This window comes from Sebastes umbrosus, chromosome 4, assembly GCF_015220745.1.
Source record: "Sebastes umbrosus isolate fSebUmb1 chromosome 4, fSebUmb1.pri, whole genome shotgun sequence".
In the NCBI taxonomy this organism is placed as follows: domain Eukaryota; kingdom Metazoa; phylum Chordata; class Actinopteri; order Perciformes; family Sebastidae; genus Sebastes; species Sebastes umbrosus.
Window position 1 is genome coordinate 19507221 of NC_051272.1, and position 22547 is coordinate 19529767.

Below are 22547 nucleotides of genomic sequence, written 5' to 3' on the forward strand. Positions count from 1 at the left end.
TAGGAGTCAATAGGCTTAATGGCACTCTGATAGCAGTAGTGCCTCACACAAACTCAAAATGTATCAAATGCACGGTGTGGATCATTTCACCACATAATGCAGCTACATCGGTGTGGCTCCATGTGTGTGAGAGGCTTAACTATTATCATCACCTCTTTAAAATTACAAAATAAACCATTTCAAGCAAGGACAAAACACTGACAATCTCTGAGCGTCATATTGTCTTGAAGATTATCACGACCAAAGGAGATTTGCAGACGCCCACACAGCCACAATGTAAAATTACCTCCAAGTTTACATTATGCAAATAGCGTGTACAGTGTGAAGTTATTAATGGTGTAATAACTATAGGGCTGTCAATCGATTAAAATATTAAATCGCAATTAATCGCATGATTGTCCATAGTTAATCGTGATTTATCACACATTTGTTATCTCTTCGAAATGCACCTTAAAGGGAGAATTGTCAAGTATTTTAATACTCTTATCGACATGGGAGAGGGCAAATATGCTGCTTTATGCAAGTGTGTGTATTTATTACTGGAAATCAATTAACAACACAAAACAATGATGAATATTGTCCAGAAACCCTCACAGGTACTGCATTTAGCATAAAAATATGCTCAAATCATAACATGGCAAACTCAATCCCAACAGGCAACAACAGCTGTCAGTGTGTCAGTGTGCTGACTTGACTATGACTTACCTAAAACTGCATGTGATTATCATAAAGAGGGCATGTCTGTAAAGAGGAGACTCGTGGGTACCCATAGAACCAATTTACATTCACATATCTTGAGGTCAGAGGTCAAGGGACCCCTTTGAAAATGGCCATGACCGTTATTCCTCGCCAAAATTTAGCGCAAGTTCGGAGCGTTATTTAGCCTCCTTTGCGACAAGCTAGTACGACATGGTTGGTACCGATGGATTCCAGGTTTTCTAGTTTCATATGATGTCATTATCTTCTTTAAAACCGACCCGCAGCTGCAATCTCCGAAAGATCGATTGAGCTAATGCGTTATAAAAAATGAGTGGCGTTAAAACGAGTTTGCGTTAACTTTGACAGCCCTAGTAATAAGGTGTTTTACTTGAAACATTTACAAGAACACGACCACCATCTATAAACCTTAAGAAGTGATGTCACCCAAGTCAAAGTGCTGCTGTGACCTCACCAGAGGTCAGACGCTTATATCACATGCAGCTTCTTCTTTTTTTCTTTTTTTTTTATCTCTTGGTCTCTTTGGCTAATCATATAGCTTAGTCATCCCCTTATTAGCCTAATTGCCCCCATAGGAGAAGATAAGGGATTTCACTGAGACACAGGACTCCTTTCATGTTTCTTCTGTCATTGTTGTTTTGATACTTAACATCTCCATATTCAAATAGATTTTGGAAGGAGCTCTGCGTGTCTCATTCTTCAGCAGTGCGCTGATACAAAAGGCTAACCTTATGTAACTCTTGCAGCGAGCTCTGACCTTGTTAAATTGAATATTTTTTTGCAGCTAGAGTGAAAAGCAGCAGCCCCAGCTTTTTTGAGAGATGAAGTGAAAATGCTTCATGCACCTCCAATAATCCATTAAAAACACTGACTGATTCATAATTGGTGTTTTTGTTTCTAAACTTTTTATCATTATTTGTCATTTAAAGGACCATACCAGGGATTTTGCATGTTTCACTCCATGTACTTCATGTGCGTGTCGGTACAACCAACCATTTTGCAAATCATGTGGCTGCTGATTGGATATTTAAATGTCATAATGTTTCAAGCAGGTGTTATTTTCCATTAATTCCCACATCGGAATTTACTTGAAGTTTGTATAAGTGGTGTAATTTATCCCACTGAATATCACGTCTGCAAATCACAGTGTTGTTATGAGACAATACAGTGCAGACTTTTCAAATAAATCTGCATTTTAAGTTCATCGCAATATTTTTGTCACTATTATAATATAATATATAATATACATATTGACATTAACTGTGATAGATTACCTGCCTGTAGCAAATTTCAAGGGGTCTGCTAATTCGTATTTGTGCTAATTCTGTAATATCATACAGAAACCGTAATGATAATGATTTAGCTGTAATGTATAAATCATGTAGGCTATTTGAAAAATTGTCACCAGTAAAGTATAGACACAGAGATAAAACTGGGGGCAACTGTGGCTCAGAGGTAGAGCGGGTCACCCACCAATCGGAAAGTCGAAGGCTCGATCCCTGGCTCCTCCGGTCACATGTTGAAGTGTCCTTGAGCAAGAAACTTAACATAAATTGCTCCCGAAGGCTCATCTGTCATCGGTGTGTGAAAGAGTATTTAGATTAGATCCTGATGGGCAGGTTGGCACCATGCATGGCTGTCATCAGTGTATGAATGTGTGAATGGGTGAATTCTGGCATTTAGTGTAAAGTGCTTTGAGTGGTCGGAAGACTAAAGGCACTAAATAAACGCAAGTCCATTTACCATTTACCATAACTGTCAAAAACACTGGTATGGTCCTTTAAACGTATTAATTAGAGCATAAACATCCATAAATGTTGGTAGAACAGGAAAAGCTCTTAATAATATTGCCTAAGAACTAATATTGAAACATAACATAACAGCTTGTCGGCTACATTGAGACGCCAACAGCTGCAGTTTGTTTTACATACTGTTAACCTGATATTACCAAGTACACAACATGTAAAAATACAGAATCTGGGATTAATATTCATGGTAAATGTTTATCCTCGTAGTTATTAATATCATCAGTAAAAGTAGTAGTATTGGTAGTAAAAACAATAGTTTCAGTTGAAACCATCATAACAGTACTAGTGGTAGTAGTACTATTACACTGCCTTCCCTGTGGCTCAAGCTGCCATACACCATTTACGGAAATGTGCGTAAATTTGAGTCATAATTATTCCTCTCCTTTCTCACCCTCCTCTACCATATTATACAAGAAAATGTGACAAAATGCCTAATGAATGTGCTGTAAGGCAGTGCAATGTAGTGTGCAGTGTCCCCATTTAATTGTGTTTTCTGTGTGGATACAGACAAAACATGTAGTGTCTGTCCACATATCTGAAATGCAGCATAGTGACATTGTCGACAACGTTTTAAGGTGAAGTACAGCACCAGGTTTTGACACCTCATGAATCGTAAACACTCAGCGAATCCTGCATTTCTCAAAACCAATAAGCACACAGCAGGTTTCTTTAGACATGAAGCACAAAAAAGATTTTTTATAATGATAAATGTGTGGTGTAACTGAAAGCCTTGGGTTGTATACTGTAGTTTTAGATGTCATTTGTTTTCTTACATAACGCCGGTTATGAGAAATTAATGTCTCTCTGTTTGGATTTTGGAGAAAGACGCTCTAATGGTTTAACCTTTTTCCACAAATGATATTGAAAACTTGATTAAAGTGACCTTTTAGATCAATACTGCTCTATACTCATTAACCCTGTTGTGTCCAAATGTAAAAAAGAAATACTACAGATACACACCGCTGGAGCTGAAGCTATGATTTGAAAATTAATCTATGGCAGTTATGATGAGTGATTAATTCTTCAAGTATCAAGTAGAAATACCAAACCTTTTCTGGTTAGAGCTTCCAAAATGAGAGGATTAGCTGGTTTCCTCTTTACGTCATTGTAAATTGTGATACATTTGAAGAAATCTCTTTGAGCTCTGGTAACTTGTGATCACCATTTATCATAATTTTTCACTTTGTAGAATAAACAATTAATTAAACAATAAAAGGTTCAATAAATTAGTAATAATAATATATAAATATATGATAAATTACCTCAATAACAGAATTATGATGTTGTATTTGTCAGCTCTATACACTCCCTATCAAGGATTCAAAAAGGCACTATGCTGTATGTATTTGCAGTTGGATCATATTTCCGTCATTCACAAATACATTTAGCATACAGCCGTACGACAGGATGTGACATCACTGAAATATTTAAAGGGAAGAAAACGCTTCAGTGCATCTGAACACAGAATTTAAGCATCCCGTTTTTAAGGTTGCTCTTTACATAATTGCGGCGTTAACTCTGTCCCATTTCTGGTCAAATGGTCAGAGCTGCTTCCTGTTCTGCTGATCTCCCAGCGTGTGGCGGTGAGATTACACACCGCTCTGCCCCGACACTTACACCATCCACCGAGCACAGACCGTGTGCGCCATGTGCATCATCGCTTTCTCCCAAAATTAGAGGAGGCACAGCTCCGCTTGCCTTTGATAAAGGCTGAATAGCAGCAGCAGCGGTGGTTGTCTAAATTAGGAGTAATCTTTTGCAAACAGATGTTCCTCTTGCCTGCAGTCTTAAAAACCCATTCCCCTCTGCACACAGCCAAAGATTAGCATTAACCTGGCTTAATGAACTTTACACTCTGTTGCAAGCCTGCAGGGATATTACAACAAGTCTATTGTGTTTATGTAATGTTTCCTCTTATTTTTAACCTGCACCGTTTCGCCAAAAAAGAAAACAAAAGCAGACAGATAGTGTGGTTACAGAGTAGAGATAACTCGATTAATGTCGGATTAGATTGTGTGTTTCTTACAGTGTGTGTGTCTTTATGTGTTTTATTGTGTCTGTGTGTGTACCAGACACAGGTCAGGATTGCTCTCCCTGTTAAATGTTATACTAGCAGTGGGCAAGATGGGAGGAATGAAGCGTAACATTGCCTATTGACCTGCTGATTAAGCAGTAGCCGTTATTGCTCGAACTAATCGTACCTGATGGCTCCTCCGGGTAGACAGGGAACAGAGGGACGGCATAAAGTCCTGCAACTGATTAATGTGTGTGTGTTCCTCGTCCTTTCATTGTAATAGCATCAGGCATCTGCTTGACCTTACTTTATCTGTGAACTACATTATCCCACTCTGTGGTGCGGTGCGGGCCGTCAGGGGTCTTTGCATTGATCTATTCCATTTACTTTTGAAGTGGATTTTCTTTGTTCGCTGCAAAGGGTCCAAGACTGAATACAGCCATCATATCAGGGTCAAGCAGACACTCACTGCATTGTGAACTCGCCACACATCAAGCACTTGACCTGTTTGCTGGAACAAAACAGCGAATAAAGGCCTGAGGCACATTTAGCACATTACTGATCAAGATAATGTATTCTCAGTCTTTACACTGCTGTCTGAAATCAACAGAGCAGAAAATAAAATCACACACTGCCCTTTTATTGTGTATAATAACAAGCTCAGTCAGAAAGAAGCACAATAATTCCAATTAGCTTTACAATTGTCTTAAAGGAACAGTGTGTAGGGTTTCGGGGATCTATAAGCAGAAATAGAATATAATATTCATAACTATGTTTTCATTAATGTATAATCACCTGAAACTAATAATCTTTGTGTTTTCGTTAGCTTGGAATGAGCCCTTCGTATCTACAGAGCAGGTCCTCTTCATGGAGTGCACGGTTTCTACAGTAGCCCAGAAGGGACAAACCAAGCACTATAGTGCTTGGTTCTAGAGAGAGCCTTTCGCGTTTTTATGTTACCTGAAGGTCACGGTAGTTCTTCGACACGCTTGTGAAACTGCGGTAATGTGAGCCGCCGAGTGCAAAACCGTGGTGCCGCCAGCTGCCGTCTGACTTCCGTTGTTCCTAAAGTAGTGTTATTATGGTAAGGACGGCCTCTGAGCAAGGCGAATGGCGTTACCAAGGTTTTGCACTCGGCGGTTCACTTTACTGCTGTCTTGGAAAGGGAGGAGTGAGCGGAGGGGTACTCAGTTGGTTGCATCTGCATCCATAACACTAAATGTCGCCAAATCCTTCACACGTTGTACCTTTAAAGGATTGGTTGACATTTGGGAAAATGCTCTTATTTTCTTACTTGCCTCATGTCAGTCCGTTAAATACTGGAAACAGGGGGAGCAACTATCCTGGGTGTGTCCAAATGTTAACAAAATCTGCTTACCAACACCTCTAAAGCTCAACAATTAACACATTATATCTTGTTTGTTAAATCCGTACATTAATCAATGATTAAAACTGATAAATTGTAGTTTTACGGGGCGTGACTGCTGGGATTATTTCTTGGCTGGGAACAGTGACAACAGTCACTATGTTGACATGCACAAAATATTCAGTTGTTTTGCCCATATTCCAAAAAAGAGAATATTCCTACTAAACGGTTTAAATGGCTCATGAAAATTAATATTCCTCTCATATTCCCGTTAACAAGCAGCTGTGCATACTACTAACACAGCCTCCCTCTTTCATTCCTTCAACCACCTTATTAAAAAGGTTGCTGTTGCGATATTTGCGCATATCCAAAAACCTGTTGATATCCAAATCTTTCATAATGTTTAAAAGTAAGTGTGTTTCTCCTTCCAACCAGAAATGTGGGCTTTTCTTTTGGCCATGCATCTCTGGAAAGTGTCAGCTAGTTAGTTTGTGTACAATGCAAAGAGCTGACTGCAAACAGGTGAGAAACTGTCTCCTGGCTATAGCTTCATATTTAGCGTACAGACATCCAAGTGGTATACATTTTCTCATCTAACCTTCGGCAAGAAAGCTAATAATAGTATCCCAAAATGTCAAACTATCCCTTTAAGATTATGTTCATGAAATTGTGTCATAAAAAGTACAAAGGTAAATGCTTTTTTGACTTTCCATAACTCTGGCGGCAGGTTTTGGGGTCATGGCGTTCATCCACGTGTAGTTTAAAATGCACCTATTACTATGATAAAGTGAAAAGGAGATGTTAACATTCAAACCTCAAGAGAAACACATTATACCTGCATATTTGATAGGGAAGAAGAATTCATCACAAAAGCGATGTGAAACCGTTCACTGCACATTATATCTGAGTCGGCACAGTTGCTGGCACCGTGTTACATTCTGCCTTCGTGGCCTGAAGTGTTTTTGGCTGAAATCCATTTCAGAATCAACATCCACGAAATGAGTCTCTGAATGCGCAGGACTGCACCGGGCCTGTGATACAGTCCAAGCTGTTTTTCCCATTAGTCATGTTTGCTGTATTGTTTATGGGAACAATCTGAGGTGGCTTGTAATTGACTGCACGAATTGCAGAATGCTCTTTACCTTGCATTTGCAGCCAGTAAGCACCTTACATCGCCTCAGGCAACTATTGACTTAATGCAGAGAGAAAGTGGAAGGTGATGTTCTCTCTCCTCCCATCTTTGTTCATTCCTTTCTCTTGTAATTTCCCCTCACTGAGTCTCCGAACCTCAGGAGCTCCTCTGGGCCCGCCGCTGAGCACGCTAATGGATATCTACTGTGCCTGAGCCGCACTGTGTAGACAGGATTTCTCCTCATTGAATATTGTGTTAGGTAAATCCTCATTAAGAGTGACTGTCCTCCATGACACTGAGAGAAAGGACTGAAGAGAAGAGAAGGAGGCAGTAACAATGGCGCCAATTTGAGCTGCACTGTGCTGAGTGCTGCATTCATGAGAAACAGCTTTTTCTGTGCTAATAGGAGTAAAAAGGAGCTGCCGTTTGGCCCACAAAATGTCAGAAAATAGTGAGAAATGCTCACAACTTCCTTAAGCCCAAGGTTTCATCTTCATTTTGGTGGTTTTGTCCATCCAACAGTCCAAAACCCAAAGATATTCAGTTTATAATGACATAAGAAACAGAAAAGCAGATAATCCTTAACAATTGAAAAGCTAGAACCAATACATTTGGGGCATTTTTGATAGAATCGATTATTCGATTATCAAAATAGTTGATGGTCTGTTGATTAATTGTTTCATCTTTACTAACAAGTAATTTCTACTAGGGCACCTTTTATAAAACATTGGTTAATAACTCATTTATTAACACTTCATTCATTATAAGCCCTTTATAAGAATAACCTTTGGGTTCTACCAGATGGTGTGTCTCCTCCTCTAGCAGGACACATATTATGTCTTTTTAATAGTTTTTAGTTAATCAGCTACTGGACCACTTACCTTCTGGAAAAACCTGCAAATATTTGGACCAAAATCAATTTATTAACAACTTGGTAACAGTTATAACTCCAAACGAATTAGAAAGTGTGAAATCCACAAGCATTAATTGATTATATATGTATATATATTTATTAATAGATTAACAACATTTATAGTTGCATTATTGCCAAATAAAAAGATAAACATGAGCTAGAGAGATTTTTTCACAATCTGGCACCCCTAAAGTTGCACTTATGAGTGGCTGATCTACAAACATTAGTAATTGATTTATTAATGGTTACTAAAGCAGTTAGTTACAACCTTTAAACCCTTTATAAAGGGCGTGTTATTATAAAGTGGTGCCAATATTATGTATAGGCTTAATGTGTAAGAGAGAGAGATGGTTGGTCTCAAAAGGTAACCCTGCAACGTATACTCATACAACGGTTTCTATGATATCTGACGAAGAGTTATTCCTCATTTTTTGTGCGTTTTCCTCCGAATGTCAAACAACATGTGACGCATGTGTCAATTCAGGCTGGTGTTATACACCGTTCATAGCTATACCTACGAAAAGTAACGCACTATAGTTTGTGTATATCCCACAAAATCAATTTGTGTGTAATTCACGTAATCGTGAACCAGGAAATATAAAGAGCGGTGAACGTCACGTAGGGAGGAGGTCAGGGTGGATGGGTGGGTCCTGGACTTTCGTCCAGGAGACCAGCGATCGGGACCCGCGTGAAACCAGAAGTCAACGTTGATTTATTTGTCACGTAACTTCCGTACTTAAGTAACATCACTTCCGAAGTCATTTTAAACCAAACCACCAACTAACACTTTTTATTGCCTAAACCTAAGGAAGTAGTTTCCTGTGAAGACGGAGGTTTATTTTGAAAAGACTGCATGCATGTAACGAGCGGAAATTGACACGTGTTGCTGGACATTCAGGAAAACGAACGAAAAAGGAGGAATAACTTTTTCATAAGATATCACACAAACCATTGCATGAGAATGCATTGATCAATTTCCGCTCCAGTCTTTTCAAAATAAACTTCCGTCTTCACAGGAAACAACTTGGTTAGGTACAAATGATGTATGAGAACAGCTTGCCGTGCTGTAGATGGATTGATAATCTAAATTCTCATTCATCCCTACGGGGACAATTAATTTTGTGGCAAACACAGCACATTACACAGCAATTATGCAACGAACATGAAAAACACAAAGGAAATGCGAGGCGGTGGGGTTTTTAATGTGGTCAGCAGGGTTCCAACGGTGCTGCTTAAGTATGTCATTTGTGAAGGGTAAAACATTTCCTGAGAGTGTTGGTGATAGGTCAGCCAAGTGTGCCTCCTCCCCACATCTCACCATGACCCAGCTATGGTCTGGCTGCTGTGGCCCACCGAGCTGCACCGGCTCTCTGTGTTTGAAGCTGCAGTGCTTCCTGAGCTCCAACCAGCTCTCCTACAGGGCCTCTGTGACATTAAATCCAATTATAGATTTCTTTAAATGCCATTTTATCCAGCGGGGGACTGTGGCCTTTTGAAAAGCAGAAACGTGACCACTGTGCTTCCACCTCCTCTTCCTCGGTCTTGCCCGTGGCACTTTGTCCTGCTGTGATACAACCATGCTGGATGTGTACTTTACTTGCCCTGATGTAGTGCTCTTGTTTTTTCTTTGTCCTCCTCCATCCTCCCGCTCCTTCCGTGCTGACCTCAGGATACACCCGAGCCCGACCGCTGGCTCCATCACAGCAGCCTCCTCAGCGAGCACCATTCAGGGCAAACCATCACTCCGCCGCATCAAGGGTCGCATACACAGGAGCAAGAGCCTGGACAGCATTGATCTCCTTGACTCCAATGTAAGTAAACTGACTCAAAGGCCAACGCAGTGCATTAATGAGCTGTATCACCAAACCACAGACACTGTAGTGTATGACCACAATGTACAGAACAAACAAGTCACCATCCTGATAGTAGACAGAAAAAATGTCCCTCTGGAATAAGGGTCAGTTGTCTTTTTGAACTTATGCAGGTATTGTGCAGGATAATAAATCCTGCAGGACATTTGTACTTTCTAAATGAAACCACAGACAATGCATTGTTTGGGTAACACTTCATTTTACAGGTCCGCAAATTTCATGGTAAGTCGGTGATAATTCACAAGTAACACATTTGAAATTTCTTTGAAATCACCCCTATATTTACCTCAAAATTTATTGAAAATTACCCCAACATTATTTAAGAATTACACTCCGCTATTTCCCAAAGCAGGTAATAAACTGTGTCTGGTAAGGCTATGGGTTGTTAACCCCCAGATTCTGTTTGTATTTCTGATTCTGTACTACATATCACATGCAGGTAAGGACAACTTAAAGCCCCACTCTTGGTGAATATCAAAACTGAGCCCCTCCACATTATGTTCATGTAAAGGAATGCAGGCCTTATTATAATCAATTAAATTAGTAGAATTATATAAAATGCATTACCAGCTAATTATCAACTGCTTATTGGGAAATAGAATACAATTCTACAATTATTTGGGTGTAATTTCCAAGAAATTTCCAAGAAGTTATATGCTAATTATCATCTACTTACCAGTAAACAGTGGACCTGAGAATAAAGCGTTTGTAATCATGCCTAGCAATTAACTTATTACTTTTAACGAATTACTTTCCTGGCAATGTATTAAAGAAACTACCAACTATTTATTACCTGCTTTGGGAAATAACAGAATATAATTATTAAATAATTTTGAGGTAAATATAGGGGTAATTTCAAAGAAATATAAAATGCGTGACTTGCTAACTATTACCTAATTACCATGAAATTTGCGGACCTGTAAAATTAAGTGTTACCCATTGTTTTAAATAAATGCAAACATACACCAAAAAACGGTTGCACAAAGCAAGTTAGGATACATTTGCCTTGGGTAAAAACATAAAAGCAGCGGGATAAACAACACACAGTGCTGCTTACACACAGGTCGCAAGTGGTGGCACATTTCACAACTGATCGTATCTCGCAAATTACAGATCATTTAGTAAATCCTCTTGGATTCTCATGCATGGGCTGCAGGTGTGGAGTTTGCTTTGATGAGTGAAATTTGTCAAAATGTAATCAATAGAAAAATAAATGTTGCAAATTTGGTGAAACGGATGATGATGATGGCGATGGAGGTAAAGGGTTCGTCCTGGAATGGATTCATTGCACCACACTCTTACTACATTTGGATTATAGGAACTTTAATCTGCATTGCTAGTTGTTCCTATGTCATGTAAATACGTTTCCTTTATTAACTGAATTATTTTATATTAAATGCACTCCACTAAATATGAAGCTGCTACAGCAAACGATATGTTGGGGTTTTATGGGGGGTCTGTACTTTTTGCACAGCTCAAACAAATGAGATATAATGTATTAATTGGTGGCTTAGAGGTGCTGGAGGGCAGATTTTGTTACCGTTGGACAGAGCAAAGCTAGCTGTTTCCCCCTGTTTTCAGTCTCTTGTGCTAAGGTAAGATAACTGGCCACTGGCAGTAGCTTCATATGATCACACAAACATGAGTGGTGTCAATATTCTCATACAAAAATGTCGAACCATTCCTTTAATTTGGGACAAAAACATGTTCGCTTCCACATTTAACTCAAGAAGGAAATCCTGAATTTCACCAAAATCACAGTTTGACATTTAATCTTTTCTCATTTTGACTACTCAGCCGTTTATAATCTGCCCTTAGATTAAAAAAAAGATAAAGAGGCTGATGAAGTTTTATGCCAAATGTGTTAAATTGATAACTGTTCAAAGTCAATATTCATTGTACTGGTTTCTAAGAAGAAATTTGGTTTCAGCATCAAGGTTGGTATTTTGTTCACAGACACATCTTTCATCCGTATCCACATTCAGAAAACAGGTGTCTCGATTAGTAGATGGCTCAAAATGTTTCCAAATGCCTGAGGTGAAACTCTTTCATGTCTTTATAGTCGCACTAAATGATCATGAAATATCCTTTGCTGAGTGATTATAGATACAAAAGGCATATCAATTCACAAAGCAGTGTTTTAAGTTCAGAGATCTGATGTGCATAAATCAAAGCAGACACAATTGTGATACACACGTGTACTTTGTTGTTTCCAGACCGAGCAGTAGACTGCTGGAGGGCCTCGGCCTCCGGGGAATTACATATCGTGTTGACAGCTCAGATATGACCTGACTGTGAATTCTGCTCAAACGCTGCATCTTATTAATTAATAACACAAAACCACTGAGCTGGTTGACTTATTGATACAAGTACTTGTCAGCAATGGGAACATATGAGAACATGTGAGTTTTGAATGCATCTAAGACATACTGTATATTTTTCCACGGCTGCTTTTGGTGATTTGCAGCTGCTTAAAACCATGTTGAACTAATATTTTACGTTTTTAAAAACGTTCTTTGAAATACCATTTAGTGTACCTCGAGGGTTTATCTTTAACTCCTGTGTAAATAGCACCTCTCAGCTTAGTGTTGCGGTGTGTCACAGTCACAGAGCTTAAAGCTACTCTCTGACATGTTGATTTATTAACGAGATGAAGAGTCTGCAGACATGCTTGTGGCTCTGCAGAGGATGCATGCAAACATGCTCACATTGGCAATGTTGATGTTAAGCAGATGTTTACCATGTTCATCATCTTAGTTTAGCATGCTTATATTAGCTACTCAGCACTAAGTGCAGCTGAGGCTGATGGGAATATCATTAGTTTTGCAGGTATTTGCTCATAAACCAAATTATTGGACACATTTTTGACTTGATGATGGCGCTATAGATGAAAAGTCAGGGGAGTTATTATTAAAGTTATTATAATTCATCCTGAGGGTGACATCAATGTCTGAATATAATTTCATGGCAATAGTTGTCAAGACACTCAAAATCAGAAATGTCAACCTCATGGTGGCACAAGAGGAGCGGTTACCAACCTTTTTTCTTAAGGAACCCCTTTTCTATCATTGAGTTAACTGGCTAAGTGACATATTTTATGGATATTGGGAAAGGTCAAAGGATCACATCTTCTGGGCACCACCATAGATATACACTATGTACCAATTCCTGTGCCAATCCATTCAGCAGATGTTGAGATATTTCTATATGGGAAAACTTGGACCTGCCGGTAGTGCTAGAAGAAATCACAAAAGTCAGTAGGATTTAACGTCTGGGCGACATGAATGTCGGTATCAAATTTAATGGCAATACATCTATTAGTTGTTGATGCAGCATTTCACTAAAAGGCAAACATGTCAACCTGCTGGTGGTGATCTGGAGGGAATCACCACAGTCATTACGGCTGGATTCATCCTCTGGAGACGCTTAAGTCTGTACAAAATTTCATGGCAATCCATCCAATAAATTTGTTGAAATATTTCAGTCTGATTCAGAGTAGTGAACCGACAGACTGACATCCCTGAAGCCACGCAACCAGCAAGGCTAAAAACTGTGACAATATTACAGCAAAGACAAATTGCATTGTCATGATTGATTGAACAAAAGACTTATATTTCAAAAGTAATTACAAAATCACCGTTCAGTTCCCGTCTAGTAAACCGGACAGTGGATGCTTTTAGGCTGTAATTGACAGATTAGTGGTGGCCTTGATTTTGAGCCATGCACAGCAATCATAAGCCTTCATCTGAATGGGGAAAAAAGACAGTGTATGGTGTCACTGTATTCTCATATCCTCTCCTGCTCAGAGAGTGACTTACCACATCGATGTCATTTGTCTTTATGGCGTGCCACTCTGAGGACGTGTCAAGCTGCTCAAGAGGCCACTATCTCACCAGAGACGGAGAGCCCAGCTAAGGGCTCCTGGCCTTTCCACGGTATATTTCTTTTGTACGGGCTGTGTGTGCACTAGAGGAAAACTTGCTGACTTGCCCAAACTCAAATGCAGCTGATGGAAGTAACGGTCCGCCTTACAGTGAGTGATGAGACTGCAGGATGCTGAGCTGAGGAGCAGTTTCCTTTTGCATCCGACTAAAATGTCACAACAGACACAACGCTGCCTCTGAGCCGCTGGGTGATCTGCGGTCGTTTTCTAACAAAACAATCTCGCCTGATTGGCTGTTTCAACAGAGAACTGAGGATATTAATCAACTGAAGTGTATGAATTTAGGTCCATAACTATCATTGCCCATCAGCGAACAGCTAAATAATCAATAGTAGTTAAGACTTTGTTTATATCGATTGTTTCTTTTGATTGCTTTTCTCTCTTGATAGTCAGGGGAGGACGTTGGCGCCCGGCCCACTCCCGCTGTCATTTGTGTTGGCACGCATCGCACTTGTTCACAGAAAGCTTGAATCAGATTTTAGTGCTAAGGCTGCAGAAAGCACAACAGAGATGGAGAGAGGGGGGGAAACTACAGTCTTTTATGCAGCCCATGCCTTTGTGTATAGCAGGAGTTATTTTTCTCCGTTCATCTACAATACCCACACCATTTCAGAGCAGCGGCGTTTAAAGCATTCCTTAATCTTTAGGGAGATGCATTAGTCCATCTGTTCTAGTATTACACAAAATCTTATTGTCTTTAATATCTACACCACTGATCTTTCATATCCAACCACTTGGTGACTTTTCTCTGTTGTTCTATAAAAAGACAACCTCAGGGATTAACAATTAGAAATAGTAAACTGTCGCCTTTTCCATGTGTGTTTTATATGCATCAGTATTGAGATTATTCAGAATATGCAGTTTATGTGCATTATATTCCATTGTGTCAATGAGGAAAACATGTTTTACACAAAACCTACATTGTATGCCTGCATGGTGCAGAAGTGTGGATGCTAAACTGAGGTTTCTGTTTCATGTGCCATGATTTGGGGGAAAGATCTTGTTTTTAATGCAGTATTTTTTCCTGCCCTCTCAGCTGTTTTTGGAAAATGTTAAAGGAATGTTTGCTGCAGAGGCTATAACCAGGTGAGTTGCAGAGAAACCAGGAGTGTATCAGCAGGAGCAGATGCACTATAAGCCCAGATGAAAAGCGCAATTAAATTAATTACTCCTTAACAGATCAGGATCAGTCACCAACTGGGCCTTGAGCTCTGCCTTGGTCAGAGTCTTAATCTCTTATTAGTTCTGCTTGCCCCATCCCACTCCTAAAATCCCATCCTTGGCTGCAGTCTGCTGTGGACAGAGGCGCTCCCCCCCCTAACCACCACCACCACCACCACCAAAAAAAAAGCCCCAGCGTAAGCATTTATTCGCTGCTCAGTCTTCGGAAAGTGCTGCAGATGCATTTACGGAGAGAGCAACTGCAGCTGAATTAACCAATCTGCATATTCAGGGCCTGTTAGAGGGAGATTGCTCCCGTGTGTTGAAGGCGTGGAGGTGGGAGCTACGAGGGCAGGACCTGAGTGAGACACACCACAACGGGCTGTGCAAAGAGACGGAGGGAGGGAGGAGCAGAGCGTGGAGGGTGGGCGCAGGAGATTTATCACGACTACTGTAGGAGGCTGTATTGGAAGGAGGGGGAGGGAGGAGTATGATTGGGGCAGCAGCTGATTTTCTTTTAGGTAAGGCAGGTCTGTTATGTAAGAACAGAGCAGAATGGATGATTTTTCTTTTTTTGTCCGATAGGTGTTAAGCCCTGGGGGATGGTTGGAGGTGATGGAGGGGGTTTGTATGTGACAGTGAGGTGGAGCTGTGTGATGCGTTTGAAGGTTGCGTGTGTGATCCCAGATGCTGGCAGATGTTGGATACGTTTCTGGAGGCTGTGACTCAGGAGCAAGGCCTGCCTGTGTGTCCTCCGATGGGACATATGGCAGGTCACTGTAGGCACTGTGTGCATGTAGTACCATTATGTCACAATATGATGACTTTACAACCTCTGTAGCATCAAAAATAAATACATTTGAAACGTAATAATTGCTATGTTAATATATATTGTGTGATTATTAGTCACGATGTTCTAAAATAGATTTCCTGTAGCTCTCCGTTGGATCAAAATGCCCTCTTGTTCATTTCTTAAAGGATGCTGGGATTATAAACAGCAGAGTCCTTGGTTGTCAGTGGAAGATTTGAAGAAAATGACTCGTGCTTCTGAATTGTTTTTATGGCCGGGCTCGGGTCCCTCATCTACAACAAATCATTTTGAAGAGACTCAAGACTCAAACCCACATAAATCCCAACAACTCTATTGACTTTCCCGCATGATTTATGTCAGGAGAAGAGACCTGGACAGTAAGCACCATCAGCAGCCGAGGATTAGTCGAAATGTAGCACTAAACCAACATCACACAGAATATTTTCCGTTCTCAAAATGCAGTCTATTAATACCACAGTAACAAGCTCTCATTATAATTTTGTCTTATTTTCAAGGAGGACTTGATGTCCATGTTATTCCTCCCCATTTGAGCGCTTGAGTGCGGGGTCAAGTCAAGGACAACCAGCAGGATGATGTAATGTTTGTAGGAATCAAGATGGTGGCCATGGAGAGGAAGTCGAGCATGAAGAATGAAACACTGGGAAGGTTGTCCCGAGACAAGTTAATCAATCGCAGGATTTTGATGCTCACAGTTGTGGTCGCTCTGTAGATTACATTGTCTGTGGATTGATTATCATGAGATGAACATGTACTGTTTATGTGGAGGCAATTTTTTTGTTTTTTTACTAAAATGAGATTTTGAAGGCAGCAAATACGCTTTGGATTTACTCGTGTTTATCTATCTAATATCCAGTCATATCTTTGTTAACGCCCTGAATATGAATAAATGTGAATTATTTATTTGGGCTGCACCTAAAAATTATTTTTATTACCTAATCTGATTATTATATTCTCTCTTCCTTGATTAATTAATTCATCATTTAATCTATAAAATGTCAGAAAATTGTAAAAACAATTGTCCATTATTGTTCGACCAATAGTTCAAAACCCCAAATTCAATTTACAATGATATAAAACTGGAAAAAGCAGGAAATCCTCACATTTAAAAGGAACAATGTGTAACATTTTGGGTTATCTATTGGCAGAAATGGAATATAACAATAATTCATTTATTATGAAGTATGTTTTCATTAGTGTATAATCAGCTCAAAATAAGAATCGTTATGTTTTCATTACCTTAGAATGAGCCGTTTATATCTACATTCGGAGCGGGTCCTCTTCACAGAGCCAGCTGCCATGTTTCTACAGTATCCCAGAAAGAACAAACCAAACACTGGTTCAAGATAGAGCCATTCGCGTTTTTCGCGTTTTTCGTGTCCACCACCGTGGTTCTCCTACACGCTTGGCACACGGGAATAGTTTAAGTTAACTGTAATCTGCAACGTCACCGCTTGATGTCGCCAGTTCCTACACACTACACCTTTAAGAAGCTGGTAATAAAACCATAACTCAGTGACAGTTTATCCTTCATTCATTGATAGTTGAAATAAAGCAACATGCGCTGTGATGTATAAAAGCCTATTCTTAGTGTCAAATCACACAATACTGATTTAATATGTCACATAACAGATCCCCATTTATGGTCAAAGAAATAAACATACGATAATTTAGATCTGCAACGATTAATCGCTTAGTTGTCAACTACTAAATTAATCGGCAACTATTTTGATAATCGATTAATCGGGTTGAGTCATTTTTCCTTTTTTTTTAAAAGTAAAAATTCTCTGATTCCAGCTTCTTAAATGTAAATATTTTCTGGTTTCTTTACTCCTCTATGAGGGTAAACTGAATATCTTTGAGTTGTGGACAAAACGAAACATTTGAGGACATCATCTTGGGCTTTGGGAAACGCTGATCGACATTTTTCAACCTTTTCGGACATTTTACAACTAATCGATTAATCGAGAAAATAATCAACAGATTAATCGACCCTGAAAATAATCGTTAGCTGCAGCCCTTTAACAAAAGTTGTTTTTATTCTTATTTCTTACATAATGAAACAAAATGTTGATTCTGTGTTTGAGAATGAATGAAAGGAAGAAGTGTGTAGATTTTGTATATTTAGAAGTGTGTGTGCGTGTGTGTGTGTGCTGGGTCTGTGGTGTTTGTGTGTGTGTATCACGCAGCCTGCTGTGTTGCTGGCCATGTAGGATGTGTGTTGATGCCCAGGGAGGCACCATATGCTGTTTAGACTCAGGAGCATCCCATCACGGTCGGACAAGTGGGTGAACAACCCCAGCTCCTTCTTCTCGTGTCTCCCTCCATCAGCTCAGGCGTGCATCATCAGCCGGCAGGGGCTGAAATCACGCAGATCCACTTTCCTCACGCTTGTTTTCACGCCACCATGAATAATTCTTCATATAGATTTTCCTTTTGCAAGGCTGGAGACGGTCACGCTCGAGTCAACACAGATAGATAGTGTTCAGCTGAAGTCCTGCAGAGGGCAGAGTTTTACTACCTATATGTGCAGGAACACAGGGAACACATCCATGTTTGCATAGCTGATGCAACAGAGGAAAGAGGGGTTGGATGTGCAGTTGGGATGTTGGCATTGGATGAATGTTTAGCTTTCATATGTGGTGATGAAAATGATGTTGCTAAGATACATATAATTAAAAACAGTGGGCAGTGCGGCCGGTGGAATGGGAAGAGTTGTTGGTGTGAGGACTCTTGATGGTGAAGTCAAGCAGGAAAACATACAGCTTAACCTTCCACTCATCTGATGTCTTGTATAGGGGGCAACCTTTCACTGTTCCCAGTGTTCAAAGAAAAATAATTTCTTATTGTATTTATCAATGAGTCCACCTGTAGGTGAGATAGAAATTAATTTCCAGTTGAATTGAGAAGCGGTGGAGATTTATAGCATTGTCTGGCTTCTTTCCGCAGTGCGGTAAATTACCCCTGGGTGATTTTTCTCCCTTTTTTCTTCCCCGTCTCTGTTACCCCCCCATCACCTGCCCTCCACAATGCCCCTCCGGTCTGGTCCGAAGGGAGCACCTGATCCCACACCACCACCAAAGCCTCTAATTGCTTTACTCTCATCCTGAGCGAGGGTGCTCTCTTGGGAAAAATCCCATGAATAGACAACCTCTTATGAATCCAAAGTAATTTAAGTCTAGTTGATGGAAAATAAAAAAAAAAATACAGCCACTTCATTAATAATTTAACTGGTAGGTCACATCAAGGGTCACACACTGTGGGTGAGGTGATTCCACTCTGGTGGTAAAATAATATGATATCTAAAAAAGGTTTTAGATAAGCGAGTCTCCCTGGGCTTCTGTGAGAAGAGCTGCAGAGTATTTATGGTTAATTAATCTACCGTCACCATTTCCAGCTGCCTGTGAAATCACAATCGGATTGATCAGGATCCTGCTGCTTTAAAAGCTTTTATTCCACCTCAAGGAATTCAGCTTCATGGTTATTAGCGCCGCAATCTACGATCTATATAGTCTTCAAAAGCAAAATAACTCCTAACCCACCATTTTGCTGTTAAAGACCTCTCTGTCATACCCGTATCCACATTAACTGATTGGAATTGTTCATCTTTATTAGCATTAGTGCTCCCCTCCTGCAGATAAACATACTCAGGCGATTGCTTCTTTGCAACTGTACATGATGCTGTAGTTTGATCCAGAGAGGATTTGGATGTCGGCGGCCTGTTGTCACATGATCCGCGGGGCCGGGGGATATGAGGTCATTTCATGTCACCTGATATGTCTGAGCTCTCAGCTGTTGGTGGGAAAAAAATGAGATGGAGATTATAGGTTCATTTGGAGGATCTTGGAAAATATGTATTTCCGCCCTGTACATGGGTTCTGGTTTTATTTTCTGATATTTTTTTTTATGCATCAGTAAATCCAGATTGGTGCTTTGTCATTCACAACCTGTATGTTCACATTGTCAGATGGTGTTTGTCTCCTTTTGTTACGGCCTGTAGCTCTACACCATTACTGTATGCCGCTTTTCATGACATATACCTTCAAAGTGGGAGTGATTTGGATTTTGTAAACACCTTTTGGTAGACTGTTATGTTTTAAATTTGATCATTTATACTGATTTAGTCATTTCATTACAGCATTTCCACTGCAGCCAGTGCAACTAGGGATGCCACGATCTAACTTTTTCAATCCTGATACCGATAGCGATACATGGGCTTTGGGTATCGGCCGATAACGAGTACCGATCTGATACCAGTGTTTAATAAATAAGCTGTATGCTTCACTGTGTGGAAGTGACTGGGATCGTTATTTTATGTGTCAGACAACATCCGGTTTGACTTACACATTGCTTTCCTAACTTTGTAAAACAAAATGTAACAAATAATTACATAGATATAAATTTACTGAATTGTTATTTAATATTAAAATAATAAATCATAAATCATCAGCAACTTGGTAAAAAAAAAAAAAAAACTTCAAAATTATCAGGAATTACAATTCAGGTGTAAACTTTTTTTAATGCAGCAACAAACTGGTCAAAACCTAAACAGGAATTCAAATTCCAGTATAAAATGTATATAAACATAGAATTGACTTGAATAAATCGGCCCCATTGTCACCGATACCCAGTCCAGCTATTTGAGTCAGTATCAGCACGATATCCGATCTGGTATCAATGTATCCCTAAGTGCAACACAAAAATTGTCAAACACGCATCTCCTGGTAGTTGACAATCCAGTTGTTATTAAAATATATAAACTATTAATTCCATTTGAACTACAAGGAAAATCGGTTGTTTAATTGCTTTAATTGGCCCTCACATAAAAAGCAGCACACACAAAAGACCAAAGAGCAAGGCCAGCTGCATTATTATCTGTATTCTAATGCAGAATCTAAATGTTATGTGTGTCTTCTTTTGTGTGGACAGGTGTTACAATCACATTCTGTCAAATCAGCTGCTAATAAGCTGGACAGAAATCAGGAGGCTGCAGCCAGACTCTGCTTCCTGCATGGTTCAGCTGCATTTTACTGCTGCACGTCCTCAACTCTGCCTCTACGAGGTCACACTTCATTCCTCCATAAAGCACCTTTGATAAGTGTTTTTTTCTAACTGCTGACTTTACAAGATATCTCATGCTTGCTAGATCATGGACCCTTTCCTCAGCTCTGAATGTGCTGCACCACGTAATCGTGATGCAATGTGTGTAAGGAATTTCTGTCCTGAACAAATGCGTTGGCTGTCAAGTCAGTGTGCTGCTTTCTCGTGCTAGAGGTCAGTGATACTGACAGAGGACAACACAGAAATCACAGAAACACAAGCCTCTGTACAGTAGCCAGCTCACTCCCTTATGAGATTACACTGATGTACTCCAATTTGTAAAACCAAAGACTGGATAACAAGATAAGAAGTTTTGAGTATCATCTTGCAGCTTTTGGCAACACGGCGTCACTTAATATCATCTATTCTCTCACACGGCTACTGGACATTTATTTTCCTCTGCTGCAGCGCTATGTTTAACGTCTGTCATGTCATTTGATAGCTGCAGTCATTAAAGCTCACAGATAGCCCACGCCAACCTTTGCTTAGTAGGCTGTTTTTCTTGACCTGTGCAGCTGAGAGGTGACTCACTCACCGTCAGGAGCAGTGCACTCTAAAAGCCAACCTGCTGCGAATTTGTAATTTGCCTTTCCACTCGTGTGATTTGTTCCTGCAGTTATACTCTGTTTTGGATCCCGTCTGTGTGACGAAATGTGCTGATGGGGGAGAGGGGCGCTGCATAATTCTGTTGCACGGCATGTGAAACTCCCTCTGTGCTGTCGGAGCCAGTGATGCAAACACTGTCGTAGCATTAACAGAGGGTATTTCAAGGGCTTCAACGGAGATACATTAAGCAGCATAAGCTCACATCGGAGCCAATTCACATGCATGCATTTCCAGGGGGGTTTGATAGCTTAGTTAAATTTTTCTGCTTCAATACCCTAGCTAATTTTAAAGAGGACCTATTATGCTTTTGTGCTTTTTCCCTTTCCTTTAGTGTGTTATATAGCTTTTTTTGTGAATGTAAAAGGTCTGCAAAGTTACAAAACCCAAAGTCCACACCAAGAAGGAGTTATGGTACATGTCCACAGCCTATGTCCTTTCCACGCTTCCCATTCATTGTCTATGTAAGCAGCTGTGCAATGCATTCTGGTAGCGTGGCGGCGCGATTCGAGAGACGGGGCATCGCGTTGGCCGTTCCTCAGAAACTTTTAAACTAAGCGTTGTCGATCCAAAATAAAGACAAATTCAGCAACTGCATGGCTTTTTTCTTGCATAAAATGTTTTCAGAATCACATTTCAGTGAACTATTTTCATGATATAAGAGAAGAAAGTTTCCAAACGAGCCGCCATGTTGGTTCCGGTTTGAAAGCTGGTAGCAACAGCCCATGAGGGAAAGCGTTCATCCAATCAGGTGCCGAGTGCCTTGTGTCTAGGGGCAGCCCATCAAGCGTCCAATGCTGGGAAGCATGGAAATCCCGCGCAATAAAAAACGCCCCTTTTGCACTGTAACGTGGTGATGTCACCAAGTAACACATTTTGCGTAGCGGATAGTTTGGCACGCCTTTAAAACTAAGTTAGATAGCTGGAGCGGAGTCCGAAGAGTTTGGTTCGGTTGACCAATCACAACAGTAGGCCAGCTGACCAATCAGAGCAGACTGGGCTTTTTGAGAAGGTGGGGGTGGAGCTCAAACAGAGCGTTTCAGACAGAAGGAGAAAAGAGGTGCTGCAGCACAGCCGTTATCAGAAAAAT

General features: G+C 40.2%; 1 protein-coding gene across 11 annotated transcripts in view; it reads left to right on the forward strand.

The window, feature by feature from the left end:
* The window catches only part of tjp1b (tight junction protein 1b), a 97983-nt gene that overhangs the window by 14625 nt on the left and 60811 nt on the right, over positions 1–22547 (forward strand). For all 11 annotated transcript variants that reach the window (XM_037766256.1, XM_037766255.1, XM_037766259.1 and 8 more), the window contains one exon: positions 9620–9761. In XM_037766256.1, the coding sequence (XP_037622184.1) occupies positions 9620–9761 (142 nt within the window). The remainder of the gene's footprint in view (positions 1–9619; positions 9762–22547) is intronic.